We start from the raw sequence: 17,101 nt of genomic DNA on the forward strand, positions 1-17,101 counted from the left end.
GGCCAGATATGACGAGGGGGTTCGCCATCACTTGCCTCTGTATAGCAACCCTAGAATTCCTTGGAGACCTCCCATCCAACTACAAATCCAGTCTTCCTTAGCTTCCAGGCCAAGATCCGGCAAACCTGGCCCATCCAAGTCAGGGATCAGACTAGGCAAACGGGAAAACTACAGAGGGGACCCTTACATCCTTCCAGACACCTGCGTACCTGCTGGAACAATATTGATGCTTCTGGCAAAGCAATGCTCAAATGACTTATCTGAAACCACCACCACCACCAATGACACCCAGCTCTGGCTGGGAATTGCCGGGTCCTTCCAAATCACCAGCAGCGGGTGGGGAGAAGGGCTGGCAGACTCAGGTCCCCCCTGGAGGCTAGTCTACCTAGCCCTGGCCTATACATGCAGCGGAAAGAAGTGGTAGAAAACTGAGGCTCTGCAGGTGTCCAACCTCCAGGTGAGGCCTGCAGATCCCCCCGGCGATACGCCTCATCGCCAGACTGCAGTTCCCTGGACAAAACGGCTACCTGGAGGGCGGACCATATGGCCTCAATCCCTGCCAAGGTGCCTTTTGCCCTCTACTCCTCAAACTCCAGAATATTCCCACCTTGGGAGCTGGGAAAGACGTATAGGAGCTGGTGTGTGCCAATAAAGGCATTCTGATTCTATCCCAACTGGAGGTGGGGGAAGAGTGACATCCCAAAACTTCCTGCAATAAAAAAAAATGAAAATCAAAGAGGCAATTTAGGGAGAAGCAATGAGTCCCATGGGTGGGTAGGGGTGTCCTCAAGTACGCTTGCCAGCTCCCTACGGGGCATCAGCGGGGGATCCAAGGATAGGGTTGCCTGGAGAACTGGCGAGGGAGCCTGGGGAGGGAGAGACCCTCAGTGGGGGGGGGGCAAGGCCAGAGCCCCCCCCCCCCCCCGCCACAGCAGCCATTTCCTCCAGGGGGTCGGCGCTGTGCAATCCGGACCCATTCCGGATCTCCCCAGGCGGCCTGGCTGCAGGCGCCGCAGCACCGCCTCCCGGCGCGCCCGAACCTTCTCGAGCGCCGCTTCTAGAACCCGGAGCGAGGCCGGCGGCCGCCTGCACTTGCCGGCGCCGGCCGCGCGGGGCGCCCCTCTCCTCTCCGCTCCGGCGCCGCTCCGTTTCCTGGCCACGTGCTTGCAGATGGCCGCGTCCAGGGCCAGCCGGGGTGGCGCGCCCTAGGGGGAGAGTGAGTGAGTGCGTGGGGCCGGGAGGTCCCCTGGAGGCGGCAGGGGTCGGGGGCGCGCGGGTGGGGGGCCAAGCGACCCCCCTGCCAAGGTGGGGCGTGGGGAGGGGGAAGAATCCCCGGCATTATACCCTGCTGAAGCTCCTCCGTCCCCCAAAGCAGCCCGCCCTTGGCTCCACCCCTGAGATCTCTCACCTGAGACACAGGTAGGGGAGCCAGGTTTGGGGGTGGGGGAGGCAGGGTGGCCAAACCCAGGTGGGGATTTGGGGATGGGGCTTGAGAATAGGGATCTCGGTGGGCACAAGGCTATGGAGCTGGGGTGGCCAAATGGTGGCTCTCCAGGTGTCCTGCAGGTGCTCATGGGAATTGTAGTCCATGGACACCTGGAGAGCCACCGTTTGGCCAGCCCTGGAAGGCCACCTGTGCCTTGCAAAGCGTCTGTTTTTCTCTAGAGGAGCTGTTGGTTATAATCTCGAGATGAGCTATAATTCTGGGGGATCTCCAGGCCTCACCTGGAGGCTGGCATCCCTGTGTCATCTTCGTATACTTGGGGGGGGATGCGGCTTTTAGAACGGCCCACTCGGATCCAGGAGACCCAAATTCGGAACACCGTTCACTGTGTGGCTGGGCCAGTTGCTCTAGGTGGGAGAAGCGGTGGGGTGTAAACATCTCAGCAAACTGGTCCCAGGGAGCCATAGGCCAGGTAGTATCGCTTTGGTGCGCTGCTGTTGCGCGCATAGGAGCCTGGGCAAAAGCTTGGCCACTCACTGCCAGCACCATGTTTTCTGCTGAGCCTCGTGGGACAAAATAGGGGTAACACAGGAAGAGAACCAGCAAATGAGAACCAAAAGAGGTTCACGGTGTCCTGAAACAACTAAGGAGAAGCATTCTTAATCCCTCTTAACTTTTTTTTAACATTGAAGGTTTGTTGCATTCAAATGGGGTCACACGAGCCAAAAAAACCCAAAAATTATTGTTCACAATTTCTAAACTTTGATGCATTTTGCCCGTAAAACATAAACGAGTGATGGAGAATACTGCTTATATTGGGCCTAGGCAAGATGGCCGGGCTCACTCAAGGGGGGAAAAGATCTCCGGAGTCTCCAGTAAGGCCCTCGGATGACCACTGAGTGACAAAGGGTGGTAATCGTGGGTGATGGGCAGGCGGAAGGAGAGAGCTGGCCGGAATCTGTGGGTACTCTTGCATGGTAGAATGTTAGAGTCTTCTTGCTAGTGGCGTGTGTAATCTTGCATGTTTTCCTCGAAAGAGTTGAGAATCGTCTCCTGACGGAAACAGCAGACCGCAGCCATGGCCGAAGGGGGTGCAGGTGGGAACCAGCCCCCGCGTGAGCATCCTCACAATCTTCCGGGCTTACTGCAGATGGCGGTCACAGCAGGCAATGTGGAGCCTGCCCCGCTGGAGCCCATGTCCGACGAGGTAGACTGCTGTACTCAGGGGGAGGGGGAGCACAATCAAATTGTGTGTTTTCTGTGTGAAGATGTGCGTCTGGGCCTCCTGTTTTCTTGTCAAGCAGGTGGAGGCAGCAAAGCTAAACTTTGGAGGGGGGCTGCAGCTTGAGGATCAGATTCCTATTGGATCCAGAGTGTGTGCCATTGAATATGGCCCCGAATAATATTAAAATGCATAGTGAGCTTCTTAAATATATGATATAACAGCTGCTAGAATTTTGTATGCATCCCGGTGGGAAAAAGATCTCTGCCAGAGCTCATGGACTGGTCAAACAAATGGAAAGAATATAAGACAATGGTGAAAAATACATTGTTAATGTGCAACTAATCAGTGTCAGATTTTAGAAGGCAGTGGAGTCCAATATTCGATTCGATTGATTAGTAAAATTTTGGTGGAAAGAACGGATGTGCAGACCGTATTTCTAAACCTTAGGAAAAAGGTAAACCTTAGGAAGAATGTAGTACATGGAGGGTGATATCATAAAAAAAAACCCCAAGGTATATATTGTTAAACGCCAGCTTAATTTTTAAAATGACAGTTCTGTAATATGTCATAGGTAGTATTTTCCCCCGCAGAGTGGTACTAGAGCAGAGGATTATGGGGAAGTGTGAGTCCTGGGTCCTTAAGCTCAAGACTTTGGTCAAAAATGACAGGGGATGTCCAGACACATGGGCACTTGTGGAAGGAGTGTGGGCTCCTGGCAGGAAGAAGAGGGTCTCTTGTGCAACGTTCTTCTGATCTATATTTTCCGTCCCCCTTCCCCTTGCCCCTGGTTGATTCCCCAGCGGAGGCAGTGGCTGCAGGAGGCCATGGTGGAGGCGTTCCGGGGCCAGCAGGACGAGATAGAACAGATGAAGGAGTGTTTGCGGGTGCTGGAGGCTACGACGCCTGGGGCGGGGAGCCAGGAGAGTCTGGAGGAGGCCCATTCGGATCGGGCCAACAGAGAAGAAGCGCTGGACCTCCTGGCAGAGCTGTGCGAAAACCTGGATAACGCTGCAGGTAGGGCGATTCATGGCTAGGTCAAAGTGGAGAGTTTACAAAGATGGCCGAATTAACCAGTTTGGTGAATAGAAGACTCCGGAAGAATTCTATAAGCACCGGAACTATTATCTGAACTATGTGAACAACTAACTCTGACATATGTTGTTTACGACAGGGAGTGTAATGATCCATATTTATATAACTAGCCTTTTACTTTTCTCTGTATTCGGTTTTCTTTAACAAAATCAATTTTATTCATTTTATTTATTTGTTTTATTTATATACCGCCCTCCCCGGAGGCTCAGGGCGGTTTACATGGAACATATGAACAATACATAAAACAATCAATAACATATGAATAACCATACGATAATAAAACGATTTTTTAAATAATGTACCAAAATAGATTTCTGCAAACTGGAGGGCATGCGGCTTCTGGCCCACCGCTACCTGGAGCACGAGGAGGAGGGGCTGCGCTGGCGAGCAGCTCACCTGGTGGGCACCTGCGCCCAGAACGTGCCCAAGGTGCAGGAGCAAGCGTTGGCGCTGGGTTGCATGAGGAAGCTCTTGCGGCTCCTGGACCACGACCCCAGCGAGGCCGTCCGGATCAAAGCGCTCTTCGCCATCTCCTGTGAGTCAGGGAATGGCTCCCCTACCCCCTACCCCCTACCCCTTCCACGTGGCCGGAGGGAGGGAGGCTGAGTGAGAACAAAGTGCTTGATGCATCCAGTGAGTGGGACATGGATGTAAGCGGCATTTGTTCATCGATCCTCTTTCCATTCTCCGTTCTAAGAGCGGCGGTCTCTAGTCTGGAGATCTGGGTTTGATTCCCCACCTCCTCCTCCCCAGGAAGCCCGCTGGGTGACCTTGGGCCAGTCCTGGTTCTCCCAGAACTTTCTCAGGCCCACCTGGCTAGCAAGGTGCCTGTCATGGGGAGAGGAAGGGGAGGTGATTGTAAGTCGCTTTGAGACACCTTGTAGAGAAAAGCGGGGTATAAAGCTGTTTGGCAGAGTTTAAATATGCAAAGAAGAACAGAGCACAGGATGCTTAAATGAATAAAATAGTCTTATTTAGAAGAGAAACAGCTTTGTACAGGAAGAGAGGATTGAGAGCGAGAGAGTTCTGTCTAACTGTTCTTTATTCATTCTCTTGTGGAGGCAAGCAGGGAGGAAGTGTGCTCAGAGGATTAAAAAATCTCCAATTGAGGCAGTCAGGACATAGAATAAGAGGATTTGAAAAAAATCCAGGATGTTCTTTATCTAACTGTGCTAAATACACATCTCCTACGATGCCCCCTGCAGGATATTCTCCATACCTTTTTGAATCATGCACACTATAGATCTTGCATATTCCAACAAAAACCAACCCTCCTCCTCCTTCTCTGCTGCCAGGCCTGGTGAGAGCCCAGGAAGCCGGTCTGCTGCAGTTCCTGCGCCTGGACGGGTTCTCCGTCCTCATGAGGGCCATGCAGAGCAACGTGCAGAAGCTAAAAGTGAAATCGGCCTTCCTGCTGCAGAACTTGCTGGTCGATCACCCAGAACAGAAAGGTGAGAAGCGTCTGGGGTGGGGGGCTCTAACAGTCCCAACTGAGGGGGACCCCCACTGCTTTTCTGGTTAATCTGCGAGGCCTGCTAGGTTCTGAGATCCAAGACTTGCCCTCAATCCCAAGATGTTCTTAGGGCACCAAGTGTAAAAAACATCCTTCCTCTTGAAAGTATATCTTTGGCTCATTCATTCATTCATTCATTCATTCATTCATTCATTCATTCATTCATTCATTCATTCATTCATTCATGTATTTTAGACCTTGTTTTATTATGTGGGGAATTGTGTGGGATGTGTTTTTATAGGTTTTACTGTATGGTTTTAATGGGGGTTTTATATGTTTGTAACTCACCTTGGGCCTAAGGGGAGAGGCGAGGAATGAATCTAAGAAATAAATAAATAAAATAAATAAATATATACTGCCCTTCCATATGGCTCTGGGCGGTTTACATATAACATCATATAACATCATATAACATTGCAACAAATATATAACAAATATTAATATAACAATATATAACAAATATAACAAGTAATAACAATCATATCTACCAGAACCATATTTGACAGGAACATTGACACAGCTTTGTGTAGTGAGTCTTACACACAAGAGTCCTTTCGCACAGAAGAAGCTGTCGTAAGCCACGTTGACTGAATGTGGTGAAAAACCATCGACACAGTTTAAGAAGGCCCCGTGCAAGAGAAAGGGGGTGACCCGTGGAGGTAGGGCTGCCCACCACCCCCCGTAATCAGCCTCTGGCCCTTTTCTTGACTTACACTGTCCGTCCCTTTCCCCCTCCCCCAGAAACGCTCTGTTCGATGGGAATGGTCCAACAGCTGGTGGCCCTGATCCGGACTGAACACAGCACTTTCCACGAACACGTCTTGGGAGCCTTGTGCAGGTATCGAGCGGAGCGGGAGCCAGCCCCTGCGGGCACTTTAGACGGAAAGCGAAGGATTGTTTGCTTCACGTGGGAACCTAAAAGAACTGCCTCAGAGCAGTGTCCCTCTAGTCCGGCGTCCTGTCTCGCACAGTGGCCAACCGGTTGCCATGGAGAGCTGAACAAACAGGGTGTGGAGGCCAAGGCCCTCCCTTGCTGCCGCTGGTTCTCAGAGCTTTCCTGTTTCTGTAGAACACCCTTTTTCAATGTTTTGACCATGGGGGAACCTCTGAAATAATCTTCAGGCTTTGGGGAACTCCGGGAGTCGTGACATGCCCCTTCAGAGAGGTGGGTGCAGAAGTAAGATTCAGAAGCCCGCCTTTCAATCCATTGATTGTTTACCGTTTCTATTGTGGAGAAAGAAAATAGGCCTGTAGAGCAGGGGTAGTCAAACTGCGGCCCTCCAGATGTCCATGGACTACAATTCCCAGGAGCCCCTGCCAGCGAATGCTGGCAGGGGGCTCCTGGGAATTGTAGTCCATGGACATCTGGAGGGCCACCGTTTGACTACCCCTGCTGTAGAGCAACAGAGGAACTGGGCTCCAGCGGCCGTCCGAACTTCTGGGAAAGGCTGTGAAACCCCTGGGAATCCCTGCTGTTGACAAAGGTTCCCTTGCATCACCTTGGCTGGTAGCCAGTGATAGACCTCAATCCCCTAAATCTAATTCTGTAAGCTTGGGGTTGACATCCTTAGGAAATGGGGGGCGGGGGGGGGGGCGGTAGGATCAGGTGTATTGCAGCAGACAAATCGATGCAGAGAGCGATTTGCAGTCAGTCTGGATCTCTGGTGAGGCCACGTATGTCCCTCATTAGAAATATCTGAACTCGGCAGCACCCTGTGAAGTCGATGGGCAGGGGGTTCAGGAAAGGCCGTCAACATGCAGCACACCCGTGGAACTCTCTGCTGCAGGATATAGATTTGTTATGGGTCTAATCTAGCCCCTGGGAAGTTCCGTCTGGCCCCCAGGTGTACGTAGAATGCTTGGTAGAAACAGGCCTTGAAGCACAGGAAAGGTGAGTTCTACATGTGCTAGACAGGCCATGCCGTGGAGAATGCTGGTTCTTCCGCTAGCACTTGTGGAAGGGCTCATTGAAAACCATTGTTCCGTGCAAGCGGAAGTGTTAGCTGGTGAAGTAGCGTGTTGCACAGTAGAATCTGTCTGGGTTCGCAGAATGTCCATAGAATTGACACCGACGGTTCTAGAGCCTGTTTCTCACACTGCTCATTTTGAAAACCGTTCCCGAGCATAAGGAGTAGACAGTTGTTTTAAAAAGCCCCAACCTAAGCTCCTTATTCTCAGGAATTGAGGTTTTGCAGCAGATACTTGATTTGGAACATTGTACAATTTCAGAAGTCGGTGATTAAGGGGCGGAGAGGGAGGTAAGCTCAGTTGGTGGAGACAAAACTTTTGGTTCTGTGTGTAATCTCCCGTTCCTCTCCTTGGCCTCCGGCATCAGCCTGGTGACGGATTTCCCTCAGGGCGTTCAAGAGTGTCAACTGCCCGAACTTTCCCTGGAGGAGCTGCTAAAGGAACGGTGCCAGCTGCTGAAGGAGCAGGAAGAATTCCAGGTAGGCTAGACACGGGATCTTGCTGCAGCCTTTCCCCTTTCTGAGAATGGAATTGTATGTCTTTTGGGATGAGTGCTGAGTTTTAAGAGCAGGCCACCTCACATTCTGCCATTCTAAAGAATGCCACCCCGTGTGATTTCGGTTTTTCAGCTGATTTGGTCCATTTCTAAGGATGAAATAAGAAATACGGCGGGGACAGGGCGCATTTTTCAATTTCCGTGCTGCTTAAAAACTAGTTTCCTGCCTGCACATAAAATACACCTATACCGAGCAAGCTAAGAAAACCCTCGCCTGGTAGTATTTGTCTTTTATTTTGCAGGCCTCTCGCCAGGCTTGGCCTGATCCGGGTGAGAACCGCACTGTCCCCTCCTGCTTTGCAAAAACTTGGCGGGTGCCACGTTGGGGACCCCTGCCGTAGAGGTTCATGGCTTTCAGCCAATGGCAGCTTTTGGTTTTAGAAAAGCAGTTTGGGTTCTGAACGGCTCTGGTTTTTCCCCTCCCCTCCTCTTGAGAAAAGATGTTATTCTAACCTAGGAGATCCCTTACGATAGGCTGCTAGAACCGGCTCAGTGCTGTTCCCTCCCTAGCATATGGCCATTCTCATGCTCTCCCCCCCCAGCTTTTTCCTTAATTATTGGGGTGGGGGCTGCCTTCCCTTCTTTTCTCCGTCTGCGGCTGCCTGTCGTGTTTACTGTTGGCGGATCAGTTCCCACCCCTGCGGTTAGCGTTGACAGTTTTTCTCCGAACGTAGCAATTAGGTGGCACAAAACTTGACAATTAAACAATTGGTCTAATATGGTAAGTGGAGAGGATGGGGAGCCAGTCTCCGGGCTGTTTTAAAGCTCTCCCCCAGCCCACCCTGTTTGGGGTTCAGGGGGAAAAAAAAACCTAAGTTGAAACAGTCATACTTTGGCATTTTGAAGGCGGGTATTGGATATAGCTTGTAGTACGAACAGAAGGAATTGTTTTTAGTAATCTGTTGGTATAATTGGCTGGATTGGGGAAAGGGAACAATTTTGTCCCGCAAAGGATACCACATGTCCCCTAAAGGACACTAAGCTCTAGTGATCAAAATCTACTTAGGCTCCCCAGGCCTAAAGAAATTAAATTGGCCTCAACCAGGGCCAGGGCCTTTTCTGCCCTGGCCCCCCGCCTAGTAGAACACTCATCCTAACAACATCAGAGCTCTGCTAGACCTTGGGCAGGGTTTGTAAGACAGCCATTCCGCCAGGCCTATGTTTGAGGCCCCCAAAATTGCGTCTAAAACACCGCTGACCTTCCTACCGCATCACCTAAGACGTTTTCGCCTCCCCTCTGAACAGGAGACGGCCTAGGCAAATTAGTTTCAGTTTAATTCTGGGTGTTATTAGTTATAATAATGTAGAGTTTAACTTGTGTATTTATATTGTTTTGTTTTCAATTATACGTAAACCACCCTGAGCCGTTGGGGAAGGGCAGTATTGCAATACAATTCTAAGCTTGGCACTTAGTGGTTAGAAGAAGGAAAAGAAGAGTTGGTTCTTATAGGCTGCTTTTCTCTCCCAGAGATCTTCCGCAGATGCTCCCTCACTGAGCTGTGGTCCCAGTTTGGTGTAGTGGTTAGGAGTGCGGACTTCTAATCTGGCATGCCGGGTTTGATTCTATGCTCCCCCACATGCAACCATCTGGGTGACCTTGGGCTCGCCACAACACTGACAAAACTGTTCTGACTGAGCAGTGATATCAGGGCTCTCTCAGCCTCACCCACCTCACAGGGTGTCTGTTGTGGAGAGAGGAAAGGGAAGGCGATTGTGAGCCAGTTTGAGACTCCTTCGGGTAGAGAAAAGCAGCATATAAGAACCAACTCTTCTTCTTCTCTCCATACTCAAGCTTCTCTGGAAGGGGTGCAGTGACCTTAAGTAGCTGTATCCATTTCTTGAGGCAACTTCCTTGTGAGAAGTGGTCTCATCTTTGAGACCTCTCTGGAAGGAGTTCATCAGGCACACCCGTCCTTCTGTGGTGTCTTTGCTGCTTTGACTATCCACCAGAGGGCGTTTAGAGAAGATCCAAATGTACAGCCAGGTGGTATAGTCCTCAAAGTGACTTGACCACCTGTAGAATGCAAGTTGGGGGGGGGGGAATCCTTGATGGAAGGTAAGTTGGCACCCAAGCCAGGTCCCAAACAATCACACGGAACATTGCATTGAATTTAGTTGATACAGATGTTTTTGAAAAGCTGGTCCCCCTTCGATAAAAATAGTTTGCCAAGGATTAGATAGTAACAAATAGGTTTTTTTAGGATGAATTTCCTGGGCTCAACCATAGGCCTATCAATACAGCCCTGCCTTACAGGCCCTTCAGAACCGTTGAAGGTCCCGGAGGACTGGGCCAGGGCCAGAAAAGCCATCTCTGTGTGTGTGTGTGTGTGTGTATTGACAACCAGTAGAAGTTGTATAATGCCTTGGGAGGGAACTGATTTCCCCCTCCCCTCCACTCTCTGTGTGTGTCTCTCCCTTTCGAAGGAGGAGCTGGATTTCTGTGAGACTTTGCTACGCCTTTGCTTCCAAGGCCAACCTGATGAAAACAGCATGGACCGATAACTTGGCTTCCCGGACCTTCGTTCGCCGCTGTTGGAAGTCCTCGCTTCTACTTGGAGCAGTGTCAGTTGGAAAGACTTTTATGGAAACGCCCGTGTTTGTCCTACGTTCACTGGAGACGGTCTGGAGGAACGGAAGATGTCTCTGTAACGAGAGATACGGCTTGCTTGCCCAGCGATTGGCCGGAAGAGACTTGCGTAAGCTGTCGCTGTGTAACTTCCTCTTCCTCGCCCCTTAGAAACCGTTCCTCTGACCCTGTTCTGCTGCCCTTCTAGCCTCCCCTTCAGTTTACAAACAGGTAGCTGAGCCGTCATAGTTGCAAATCTCCCCCCCGTGTTTGATTGGCCAACAAAGCTGTTTCCCACAGAGACACATCTCGTTTGTAAAAAATGAGATACTTATCGAGGTGGGAAGGGTTGCATGCCTTTATTTCCTTTATCTGAAATCGCCGTGGCAGAAGCAGACGGGGATTTATTGCCCCGTAGAGAAAGTGCACTAAACCGGCCCTGCAAGGCCTAGGGTGCTCAGGGGAGCTTGAAGGACCGACATCTGCACTTGTGGCTGCATGTTGCAGAGACGGCAGAGCTTTGGATCTGCTCTTCGCCAAGCAGGATGGATGACCACTGTGTCCTTTTGTTCCCTCGTTGGCTTCTCTTCTCCTCTCGGGGATTCCCCGCAGCCTCCACCATTCCCTCTGCTCTGCTGTTGCTCTGTTTGCCTAATCTTTCTTTTTTTAAATATAAAAAACCTCCATGTTTCTGGTTTGAGTGATAAGCCTGGCCTGTTTGGTTTTTCCTGCCAACAGATGCAAACGCGGTGGGCGTGTCCACAGCTCTGCTTCCCAATCTTAGTCCGCACGATCGCGTCACTTCTGGGGTTGCTCAAAGCCCAAAGGATGTTTTGGGGGTTTCTCAAAATTAAAAAAGTTGAGCAAGGCTGCTCTAGAGAGCTCCTCTCTGTTATGGCCGATAATACTGAGCTAGATGAAATAATATTTTGACTGGCAGGCAACTTTATTTGTTTGGGTTCAAGTAATTCCTCACCTTGGCTTTTTTTTTTTTTTTAATGGACACTGAAAGTGGCAACAGATGGGAAGATCTGTTGTTCAGAGGGAAATAGTGCTCCGTTAGTGTGGAAGGCTTACCCCCTTGAAAAGATCCTACATCGGGGAATAAACATTTGACTTCAACGATGGGTTTGGAATGTGGAAAAACTACCCTGACGCATCTGAAGGTGCCAGTAGCTTAATCGTATCGCTCGGATGCCACCAGAACCGGGCTGAGGTTACTTCAAGGGCGGGCGAAATAGCTGTCACACCGTTCTGGCCTTGGCTGCCATTGCCGTGACTGGATTATCTTGGTCCTGGGTTGGTTGGGTGGTATTTCAAAGAAGAATGTGGCAGAAACCTTCTGCAGTTTATTTAAAAGGACACACGGGTACTCAAAATGGGAAGTGAACAGAAGGAAACAAGCCTTTGTATGTGAGAATGAAGAAAAGGAGGAGAGCTGGATTTTTATACCCCGTTTTTCACTACCCAACATAGTCCAAAAGCAGCTTACAAATCTTCCCTAGCCTTTCCTCACAACAGTCAGCCTGGGAGGTAAATGGGGCTGAGAGAGCTCTAAGAGAACTGCTCTGTGAGGGCAACCCTAAGAAAACTGACAGGCCCAAGGACACCCAGTCGGCTGCATGTGGAGGAGGAGGAGTGGGGAATCAGAGTTCTCCAGATCAGAGGCTGCTGCTCTTAACCAGGGGCGAAGAGCAACTACAGGGAGAGTTATGATGGAGAAACGGGTTTGCTCCTTGCGATGAAGGGAGCTTTCCATTCTTAAAGCATTTTCACATAATACAGTTTTCTCTAACGGTGTTAAAAAGGCATCCAGCTACACCACAACTGCTATGTGCTACACGGACTACAGAGGATATGGACGCTCTTTATATAGGTTGAGGCAGAGAGGAAGCTCGAAATAGTCAAGCAGCACTAATAGCACGTGTAGTGCTAGGGCTAAACGGAGGTAGCCCAGCTAAATAAACTCAGGAACGTTCTTTAGCATCCCTCGGCTGTGGCTCTCTGTTGCTTGCTGTCAGGTACACAGAAAGGCTGCGCTTCCACTAACTTATTTAGGGGCCACTCCCAAACCACATCTAACATGAGCTCTGACTCACGGAAGGTTATGCTGGAATAAATGGCAGCTTTTTAAGGTGCTACCGGACTGCTGCTTTATTTTGCTACCACAGATTAAAATGGCTACCCAGCCAGAGCTATGACCCGGCCACAGAGCCGGATAGATGTATGTCACTCCCATACCGAGCCTTATTTCGGTTTATAATAATAAGCCCTTGGTCTTGTTTTTCCTGTGCTCCGCCCAATCTGGGCCTAAAAACTAGCCATAGGGTTGGCCAGGTCCTCCCTGGCCAATGCTTTTGGATGAGGTGTGTATGTATAGGGTTGCCAGTTGCATGTGGGGAAACTCCTGGAAAAACCCTTCAGTCCATCTTCCAAGGCACCCATTTTTCTCCAGGGACTGACTCCGAATACACTCCCCTCCGAAGAGCACTATACATGGTTCTAGCAGGTTAGCGATCCCCTGGCCCAAAAGTAGTTCGCCTGGTCTCAACCAGGGCCAGGGCCTTTTTGGTCCTGGCCCCCACCTGGTGGAATGAGCTCCCAGAGGAGATGTGGGTTCTGTTAGAACTCGTTGAGTTTTGCAGGGTGGCAAAATGGAGCTCTTCGACCAGGCGTTTGGTTGAGGCCAGGCTATAAAGATCACCTAGGAACTCCCACCCCACCCCAGAGCAAACCCCAATTGTTCGGACTTGGGAACAGAAGGGTGCCGAGCCAACTGCTGATCTGCTATAGTTTTTAAGTAATTTAATTTTCTTGTTTATTGTACTGCTGTTGGATACCACCCTGAGATGCAGTTCTGTAAATTTATTCCCTTCAATCCAAGCATGGTGGATCAGCAGAATGATGGGATGGCAATGGGGTGAAAGATGGGTTGTGACAAAACCCTGAATCAGGTTAGCATTTTTATAAAAGCAATCCAGGCTCCATTTCTGGATTTTGACAAACATGGTAGAATCCTTTGACTAACCGAGATAGTGATATTAAAATAGTTGTATGTAGGACTATGCATATTTATTTGTGGAATGAGTGGGATTTTCGTCTGAAGCACAAGTGTTTTTGCGAACAGTTTCTGCAAATTCCCCATAAAGGCGTTATTGTTAATTTATTTATTTTGTTTATTTGATTTCTATACTGCCCTTCCAACAGGAATCAGGTCTCAATCCTCTTATCAAATAACTCTTATCAACTCTTTCAAATAACTAATAAGACTAAACAGGTCATTAAACAGCTAACAAGCCTCATTAAATAGCTAGATTCACTGCCAATTAAACACGGAAACGGCCCTTAAAATCTGAGGTATCCATGCGCATGCGCGAAAGCGTTTCCTCCCTTTTTCCGCCCGAGGTACGTCTTCAGGTTGCGGCGAGGGCGCTTGCGTACCTCCCTAGCTCCCTTCACCCCCCCCTTCCATTACCGAGAAGAAAAGCCCAACCCAAGAACAGGAAGGGCGGCTTTTTGCGCAGGCGCCGCGGCCTCGAAAGCGGTGGGAGCGGCGCGCACGCGCGGCCGGCTCCGTCCGTCCGTCAGAAGCGGGGGCGGGGCCCAAAGCGCGAGGAGAGAATCGCGGCAGGATGAGGGGAAGCGTGGCGCATGAGCAGTCGTCTCCGCTCGCTGGGTAAGGAAAGGGAGGGGAGGAGGAGGAGGAGGAGGAGAGAGCGGCAGCAGCAGTCAACAGCGGGTCGGCCCACTGGAGGGCCGCGCGGGGGATTGTGGGATCGCGGCGGTGAGAGCAAAAGGGGAAAAAAAAAAAAGAAGTGAGAGGAGCGCGCGAGCGAGAGAGCGACACCCCCGCGAGCGAAGGAGGGGGCTCGAGCCCGGTGAGCGAGAGGAGGGGAAGGGGGGCGGGGGGTGCGCGCGCGCCGGGGGGGGGGACGGACGAACGAACGACGGGGGCGCTGCGCGAGGAGGGCGCTGCCGCCATTTTGGAGCCCTCTGAGGGAGACCCTCCCCCGCCCCCCCCCGGCTCTACCTGCCGTGACCTCCCCCCCCCCCTCCTCATTCGGTCCTTGTCATTTTCCCGCCCGCCCCCGCCTCGTAATTCCCCTCGAGCGCTTCCTTCCCGACCTCCGCCTCGGGCAGCCGACCCTCCTTCCTCACGCCGCCGTCTCCTGCGCCTGGAAGTCGGCTCCTCGCCCCTCAGGTGCCCGGTCCCTTCTGGCGTCTGAAGCGGTGGAAGGGCCGGGTCCCGCCAGAGCCCAGGGTTTAGGAATGATATATATAATAATAATAATACCCGTTGGGGCAGGACAAGGAGTCCGTGCATAGAAATGGGGGTTGGAAAACCGTGCCCCTCTTGTTGGGCCGGGCTCTGGATGAGCAGGCAACAAAAAGCCCCACCTGGAATAGGGCTGACAGGGTTGAGAAAGCTGCAACTTTGTATGATATGTAAACCTATTTCATTTGAATCTTGTCTGAGAACCGTGCCTCTCTCTTTAGGATGGACTCAAACAAACAAAAAAAAAACTATTCTGGAATAGAGCTGACAGCCGAGAAGGGTTGGGAAAGCTGCAACTTTGTATGATATATATATGTGGGAACGTATTTCATTTGAATCCTGTTTTAAGAACCATCCCTCGTTAGGCTGGACTCTTGTTGAGCAGCAAACAGAAAACCCTATCTGGAACTGAGTTGAGAACCTAAAAGGGTTGAGAAAACTGCAACTTTATATGATATATATATAAATGTATTTCATTTGAATCTTATTTAAGAACCATGCCACTCTCTTTAGGCTGGACTCAACAACAAACAAAAACCCCAACCTGGAATAGAGTTGAGAACCTAAAAAGGTTGAGAAAGCTGCAACCTTATATGATGTAAGCGTATTTTGTTTGAATTTTATTTATAAACCATGCCCCCTTTTTAGGCTGAGCTCTTGTTGAAGCCCGTTGAAGTAAATAGTTGTGGCCTTCTTAGAAGATGTTCAGGTTTTGATCATTGTCTCAAAGGGGCAGGCTGTGACTTTAGTGCGTGTCGGAATCAATACTAAGTAGTGTGTGTGCACACATGCACGGGCCTGCATGCTCTGTGTTGGACTAGCTAATTGCAAAAGGCGATCTTCCAGAATACAGGTTCTTTTGGTGTGCGTTCCTCACGCTGGAAGGGAAGCGCATACAAATATCTCACTCCTTCCACACCCTCTCTGCCCCTGGCATGAGGCCGCTCCTCTTCATTTCCCCTTGCAACACCCACTGGTACCCATTCTGTATGCTACAATCTTTTTTATAAATGTACAGAATAATTGCTACCCTGTGCCATGCACTCCTCATCGTCGCTGTAATGTGAATTGTCATTGCCATATACATTTAAAATGCAGGGGAAAGCAGCCATTCGTATTACATAATAACCTTCCTGACTGTGTACAAAAGGGTGACTAAGTGTGTTAATGGATAAACTGAGCTCTGATAACACTGCATACACTGACCACTAACATCACCCTGCTGACTTTGTAATAGTCCTAGATGCTGTGACCTGGTATTCCCTTTCATTGGTATGACCCCCAAAGGCCTGATCTCTGAGCCATCTTTCCCCATGCTTGCATGGCTGCATTCAGTTATTCGTTCCTGCACTTTCTCTCCCCCCCCCTTAACATTCTTGAAATCTCAAAAGGAGTTGAGTGTAATTTTGTTCAGTTCCTCACCAATTGCTGTCTCTGGCTTGCAGTCTCCATTGTAGCACTGGCTAATCAGAGTAAAGTAGTTTCACAGCTCACTTTAGGAAGGATGTCAACAGGTGTGGTCTTCTGGGATTGGGATGTAGCTTTTATTTCTCTGTTCTGTTTTAATGTCAAAGAAAACCGATCCCTCGGAGTCTTCCTTTGCTTTGAACATCGATGCAGACGGAACATGACTGGTGGAACGTGTGCTCTCAAGTTATGATAGGGTGGTGGGTGAGGCTGGCGTTGTTTGTGCAGGGTGAAATGAAATCTTCAAAGTCCCCTAAATAGAAAGTGATTGGCATATTTAGAGTTGAGGAAAAAACAAGAGGAGACTCGTAGCATATTTGAGACAAACAGATTTCCCATGGCATAAGCTGTTGTGGACTAGAATAGCTTCATCAGATGCCTGAGGGTTGGCTGCTAAACGTTCATAGACAGAGCGGTCAGGAATCCATGGTATACAGGAGGCATATTCTGTGTCAAGCTAAAGTGCATGTAGGATGAGCAGAGTTAATGCAATGCTTTAAACTGAGCGTGATTTGTTTTTTTCATGTTTGTTTTGGTTTGCATTTGATGAACATACTTAGAACTAGTTTCAGATTGTGCACATATCCCACAGACTGTGCAGGATATGCCATGGGCATGGTTGTTGTGTGTGCATCCATTTCAGAATGTAATGGTCTTCAACAGAGTCCACCTGGGAGCATGTATGTATGTCTCAGTCTCACTGTCAGTTTCCATAGCATCGCTTGCATTAGTTCCATACCAGGGTAGCTTTTAAAATTTGGCCTGTGCAGCCAGAGCTGTCACTATTGCTCATGTATCATGTGGTGGAAAGGATGCTGGAATAACCGATCTGGTGAATTGGGGGGGAGGGGGGAAATATGATGTATTTGTGGTATTATCACTAAAACGTACATGTACTCTCAACACAATTCTTTGGGATAATCTCCTGAATAACATTAATCACACCTCTGAAACTGTCATGCCTGCACAGTATAATATTAGCAAAATGGCATTC

The 17,101-nt window shown here is 49.8% G+C and overlaps 3 protein-coding genes across 12 annotated transcripts in view; 2 read left to right on the top strand and 1 right to left on the bottom strand.

Annotated features, from left to right (window-relative positions):
• Positions 1–1,112, bottom strand: part of BRSK1 (BR serine/threonine kinase 1) — a 45,419-nt gene extending 44,307 nt beyond the window's left edge. For 2 of the 5 annotated variants that reach the window (XM_077312916.1, XM_077312920.1), the window contains exons 1-2: positions 812–910; positions 608–709 (exon numbers count right to left, since the gene is read on the bottom strand). In XM_077312916.1, coding sequence (XP_077169031.1) covers positions 608–658 — 51 coding nt within the window. In that variant the 5' untranslated portion in view covers positions 659–709; positions 812–910. Of the gene's footprint in view, positions 1–607; positions 710–811; positions 912–1,040 lie in introns of those variants that run through there. The other 3 variants (XM_077312917.1, XM_077312919.1, XM_077312921.1) reach the window with 3 other exon arrangements.
• HSPBP1 (HSPA (Hsp70) binding protein 1) lies at positions 1,080–11,071 on the top strand. 3 transcript variants are annotated; one of them, XM_077312925.1, is made up of 8 exons: positions 1,080–1,220; positions 2,482–2,651; positions 3,470–3,683; positions 4,072–4,296; positions 5,057–5,212; positions 6,016–6,112; positions 7,610–7,721; positions 10,223–11,071. In XM_077312925.1, exons 2-8 carry the CDS (start codon positions 2,523–2,525, stop codon positions 10,298–10,300), a joined length of 1,011 nt encoding a protein of 336 aa, XP_077169040.1. In that variant the 5' UTR covers positions 1,080–1,220; positions 2,482–2,522; the 3' UTR covers positions 10,301–11,071. The 3 variants fall into 3 exon arrangements, with proteins under 3 accessions (XP_077169040.1, XP_077169043.1, XP_077169042.1); XM_077312928.1 differs by having other exon boundaries at positions 1,084–1,216; XM_077312927.1 differs by lacking the exon at positions 1,080–1,220 and adding an exon at positions 1,259–1,419.
• A 2,817-nt stretch (positions 11,072–13,888) lies between these two features.
• PPP6R1 (protein phosphatase 6 regulatory subunit 1) overlaps positions 13,889–17,101 on the top strand; it is a 40,137-nt gene continuing 36,924 nt past the window's right edge. For 2 of the 4 annotated variants that reach the window (XM_077315691.1, XM_077315694.1), the window contains exon 1: positions 14,079–14,242. The gene's annotated coding sequence lies outside the window, so the exon portion shown is untranslated. Of the gene's footprint in view, positions 14,041–14,078; positions 14,243–14,422; positions 14,566–17,101 lie in introns of those variants that run through there. The other 2 variants (XM_077315693.1, XM_077315692.1) reach the window with 2 other exon arrangements.

Source organism: Paroedura picta, chromosome 16, assembly GCF_049243985.1.
Source record: "Paroedura picta isolate Pp20150507F chromosome 16, Ppicta_v3.0, whole genome shotgun sequence".
In the NCBI taxonomy this organism is placed as follows: domain Eukaryota; kingdom Metazoa; phylum Chordata; class Lepidosauria; order Squamata; family Gekkonidae; genus Paroedura; species Paroedura picta.

What these genes read in the sequence shown, in the direction of transcription:
- HSPBP1 (XM_077312925.1), top strand. Translation starts at nt 2,523, where the DNA reads ATGGCCGAAGGGGGTGCAGGTGGGAACCAGCCCCCGCGTGAGCATCCT. An exon ending in TGGAGCCCATGTCCGACGAG is followed by an intron (nt 2,652 to 3,469) that starts GTAGACTGCTGT and finishes TTGATTCCCCAG; the next exon opens with CGGAGGCAGTGGCTGCAGGA. An exon ending in AGGAGCAGGAAGAATTCCAG is followed by an intron (nt 7,722 to 10,222) that starts GTAGGCTAGACA and finishes TCCCTTTCGAAG; the next exon opens with GAGGAGCTGGATTTCTGTGA.